This window comes from Pteropus vampyrus, unplaced genomic scaffold (genome assembly GCF_000151845.1).
Source record: "Pteropus vampyrus isolate Shadow unplaced genomic scaffold, Pvam_2.0 Scaffold228, whole genome shotgun sequence".
NCBI lineage: Eukaryota > Metazoa > Chordata > Mammalia > Chiroptera > Pteropodidae > Pteropus > Pteropus vampyrus.
Window position 1 is genome coordinate 1,147,359 of NW_011889009.1, and position 4,625 is coordinate 1,151,983.

The window sequence follows — 4,625 nt, forward strand, 5'->3', positions numbered from 1 at the left end:
ATAAAATCCCTGTGTTAATACGTGTAGAAACTTCTCACTGGCCTGTTAGCTTCTGTATAAGGTGAGGACTCGGCCTCTCTCCTCATTCCCGCGCGTGTCAGTGCAGTAAGTGTCGTCTGTACATGCTCGAGGCATGCAATTTTGCTTGAAGAAATGGTAAAGTAGGGACTCCGTTTAACTTTACATTACCCAGTGCTGCGACGCTGCCGTTTTAAGGCCATCGTGTGTCATCCGCATAGCATCTCACATGGGTGACCCGCTTTGCTAGTGCGGTGGAGCTCAAAGCCTTTTCTTAGGAAATAAGGTAATAGGTCTCAGATGTGAGATGTGGGGGCAGGAGCCAGAGGGCATCAAAGCACACGGCTCACAAAATCTGCCAGTTTCGTTGTTGACGCAGAAGGACGGCTGTGGGTTATGTGTAACTTTTGACACGGGATACACCTGCGGCTCTTTCTCTGCCACTCAAGAAAGTCATCAGAACTTCACAGAGAATTCACTCCGTGTGTTTCTTTATACTGAAGTCATTTTCTCACGTTGCTACTAACTTACCTGTGGCACGCCTCCCAGGTGGCGCCACAGCCTGGCTAAGACACCTGCTCCAGGTGAGGACACGTGGGTCGCGCCTGTGCACAGTTCTGTGTCATCCCTAGAGGGAGGCGATGGAGAGGACGGACTGGCAGCAGAAGATCGCCGGGTGCTGTCATGCCACGCCACTGGCAGCTCGGTCGTGGTGGGGGCCCCGCCGCTTTCTCAGCAGCCGACACTGTGCTGGCCCGCGTTAATTGCTAGGGCTGAGTGACGTGGCTGATGTAATATGGAGACCAGGCGCAGGCCTCTGCTGGAAATGTGGTCTCAGAGGTCTCGGCCACGATCAGCCGGACCCGACTGCAGTTAACTGGTGCGTGGGGGTTGACCGGAAGCTTTGAACCCTGCCGGATGTTGGAAAAAGCAAATAGAGAGTAGTCGAGTTCAGACAATCCCCTGACTTCGAAGGAGGACGTGTTGGGGTCCTGGGACCACCCGTAGCCTCAGCGACTTACGAGAAGGACTTCCAGGACTGTCACACTTGCCCTTATGGTTCATCACAGTGAAAGGGTAACGAGATAAAATCAGCAACAGCATGCGGGCCAAGTCCGCAGGAGACTGGCCACCAGCTCCCAGGCGTCCTCTCCCAGCGGAGTCACGAGGCACAGCCACCCAGCAGTGCCGTGTGACACACGCAGAGCGCTGCCGGCACTTTGGCACAGGACACTTGCCCCAGCTCGAGTGTCCAGGGCTTTTACTGGGGGTCAGTCCTCTGGGCGTGTGGCCCCTCCCTGCTTCGTGCCCCCATGACTGACCTTGCTTATTCAAGCTCTCGCTGCCCGGGGAAGAAGCAGATGTCCACCACAAATCACACTGTCAGCATCAACCATCTGGATTTACTGCTACAGTGTGGCCCAGGCCCCGGGTGCACGAAACCCCTCTCCATGACAGAGCATTCCCTGAAGCCAGCCAGGGGCCGGTCCCGAACACACGCCTTTCGAGGGAATGTTCCGGGTCTGAACAACCCAGGCCTGCTGAGTCAGCTCAGTGCTTCCTAGGAAGGTTGGGGCAGAAAGAAGTTTCCAGGACCCAGAAAGCAGAGCGTGCCGGAACTGAGACGGGCCGACCCCTCTGTAGGTTCAGGGCTCCTGGCACGTTCCAGGCCTGGAATGCGGAGGACCAGACTGACAGCTGTCGCCTGAGCCTCTGGGGGTTTCAGGCTGCAGGCCTCTCGGGGGCTCCGCCAGCACGCGGGGGACCACAGGCTGTCACCGCACAGCCTCGTCGGGTCCTGAAGCCGGTAGCCAGACCAGCTTCCTCCTCTCCCCAGCTCAGAGTCCTTCCGTCGCGATCCGTTGAATTCTTTCCAGGGTAGATACTCGTGATGAGAACAGGAGAGAAACCCTGGTCTAGGCCATCTTGGTCGTCCTTCCCTTTATTTTAGAGGATAATTTATCTTCATAAGTTTTTCTATGAGTGAAAATGGGAATTAAGATTTCTTCTGCTCCCTGAGTCACCTTTTTTCTCCAGAGTAATTTTTAAAACAATAATGGCTGTCATTCATTTTTTATGAAAGCTTTATGGAGATGTCATTTACATTTAGTACAATTCACTAATTTAAAGTGTACAATTCGATGGTTTTTAGTATACTCGCCACCACCGGTTCCAGAACATTTCCATCACACCGGCAAGAAATCCCGAGCCTTCCGACAGCCCCTCTCCACGTCCTTCGACCCCTCCCTCTCCCCCGCCCCGGCCCTGGGCACCTACTTTAGTCTACTCTCTGTCTACGTGGATTTTCCCGTGCTGGACATGTCGTATCAATGGTCGCGTAGAACATGCAGTATTTTCTGCCTGGCTTTTTCCACTCTGCATCCCGTTTTCAAAGGTCACCAGGTCACAGCAGGTGTCAGCACTTCGCTCCTTCCCGTAGCCGCGTGACGTCCCATCGTGTGCATACATCCGTCTGTCGATGGGCATTTGGCTTGTTTCTGCTTTTTGGTTAATATAAACAATGCTGCTGTGAAATTTTGTGTACACGTTTTTGTGTGACATGTTTATATATTTTTGGGATATAATGGAATTGCTAAGTTCTATGCTAACCATATGTTTAACACTTTGAGGGACTGCCAGGCTGTTTTCCAAAAGGATTTTGTATATTCTAGATATAAATCTCTTGTGTGATTTGCAAATATTTTCTTCCGGTCAGTAGATATTATTGCAATTTCTTGATGGTATCATTTGAAACACAGAAGTTTTCCATTTTGATGAAGTCTAACTTATTTTCTTGGCTTGTCCTTTTGGTGTCATATCTGAGAAACCATTGCTTAATGCAGGGGCGCGAAGATTTATACTTGTGTTTTCTTCTAAGAATGTCATAGGTTTAGCTCATACATTTATGTCTCTGATCCATTTTGAGTTAATTTTGTATGCGGTGTGAGGTAGGCATCCAGCGTCATCCAGTTGTCACAGCACCATTTGTTGAATCTCCAGGGTGATTGTTTTCATTTTTATTGTTGTAAATATACGGTACGTAACATTTACCGTCGTAACCATTCGTCCGAGTACAAGTCAGTGGCATTAGACACGCTGACAATGGCTGTAAAGCACCACAGCTGTCTGTACCCCGACCTTCCATCTTCCCCAGGAAACCTCTCTGCCTTCTCTCGTCCCCCGCCCCGGGACCTCGCCTCTGCTCCACTTCCCGTCCCCAGGGATCTCCCTCTGCTAGGTACCTCCACAGGCGGAATCACACACCGTGTTTGCCTTTCTGGGACTGCCTTATTTACTTGGCATCATGCCCAACGCACTTTCTCTTGTTTTGTTGCCGTGGTGTTTTCTCTTCTTCCTGCTGGTTATCTTGTCACGTATCTGGTGATTGTCATTTACCCCATCATAGTGGGAGAGGTGGTCTGATGGTTCTCGGTGGACTAAGCAGTCTCTTCCCGCCACCTCCTCGACGAGAGGCGAAGAAAATGGGCCCGGGAGGTCGTCTCAACCATCACCACTTTCCCTAATGCCAGAATGTGAAGGGCTTTGCCTAAGGACACCGTTACCTATGCCGGAAGTGTCAAGTCACCTCAGCCAGTTTGTTCAGTGTATTAAGGGAAAAACTCTGTTTTCTTGCTGACTGTGGGTCCTTGTGTGGGGCCTGGGGCTGGCTGGCTACTGTGGCTTTCACCAGTTCTGTGTCACGCCCCGCTTTTCCCGTCCGCCCTCCACTGCACCCGTAGACCAGGTGAGCCCCTGGGGGTTGGGCAGGTCTGCCCCCTCACCTGCGATCGTCTGAGTGGGTTAGGCTGGCTGGGTTCTGTAGGCTGCTTCTGCTTTGTGCATTAAGGCACTTCTGTTTGCTGTCTGAGTGCTGAAACATCTTACTCGATGGCCCTTTTCTGTTCGTCGCTATGGCTTTCGACTTTTTTATTTATTTTTAACGTCGATACGGTCATTTCTGTGGGCTTGGAAGAGACACGAGGCTTGCCCGGCCTCAGCCCCGTCCCGAGTCGTCCCTCGTCTCTGCGGTTGGGTGTCTTTCGCTCCAGCTACAGTCTGTGCTGCTTTAGATCCAGGCGATGAACTTGTACTGCGACTTGGGCAGACTAGATGTTCCCTGAGCAGCACACGGCGTGGAGCAATGTATAAACGTGTGTAACGTCTGTCATGTTACAGGGTCTCTGTCATTACTGCGAGGGGACCAAGTCCACAAGTCTGACAATTAGCAGTTTGATTAGGATTTCCTTCTTCCTCGTCCCAAACGGGGCAAAACGAAACAAAAGCCGCTTTCAGGAGGCTGCGAGCTTCTTTGAGCGTTTATCCCCCCTTCCTTCCACCCCGACCTGTTCCTGTTCGGGGGCCATCGTCTTCTCTTGCTGAGGTAGTTCTGGCGCCGGCCGCCCCGATCCTGTGAATGAGACTCGCTCTGTTCTCCGGCCGCGCCTCTGCCATGTTCATGTGAGACAATGGCTTCTGCCTTCTCTGCTCACCCGTATTCGGAGGAGGCCTCTTTGCTGCAGAAACAGAGCAGCTGATGGTGTGGAGTCACTGACTCAGTGTGTCCCACACGGCAGCTGTCCCCTGGCGGGAAGCCAACCCTGCCGGGG

General features: G+C 52.2%; 1 protein-coding gene across 1 annotated transcript in view; it reads left to right on the plus strand.

The window, feature by feature from the left end:
• Nucleotides 1–4,625, plus strand: part of PHKB (phosphorylase kinase regulatory subunit beta) — a 122,740-nt gene that overhangs the window by 75,523 nt on the left and 42,592 nt on the right. Inside the window, exons 15-16 of the mRNA XM_023519650.1 lie at nucleotides 2,195–2,342; nucleotides 4,539–4,615. Of these exons, the coding sequence (XP_023375418.1) occupies nucleotides 2,195–2,342; nucleotides 4,539–4,615 (225 nt within the window). The remainder of the gene's footprint in view (nucleotides 1–2,194; nucleotides 2,343–4,538; nucleotides 4,616–4,625) is intronic.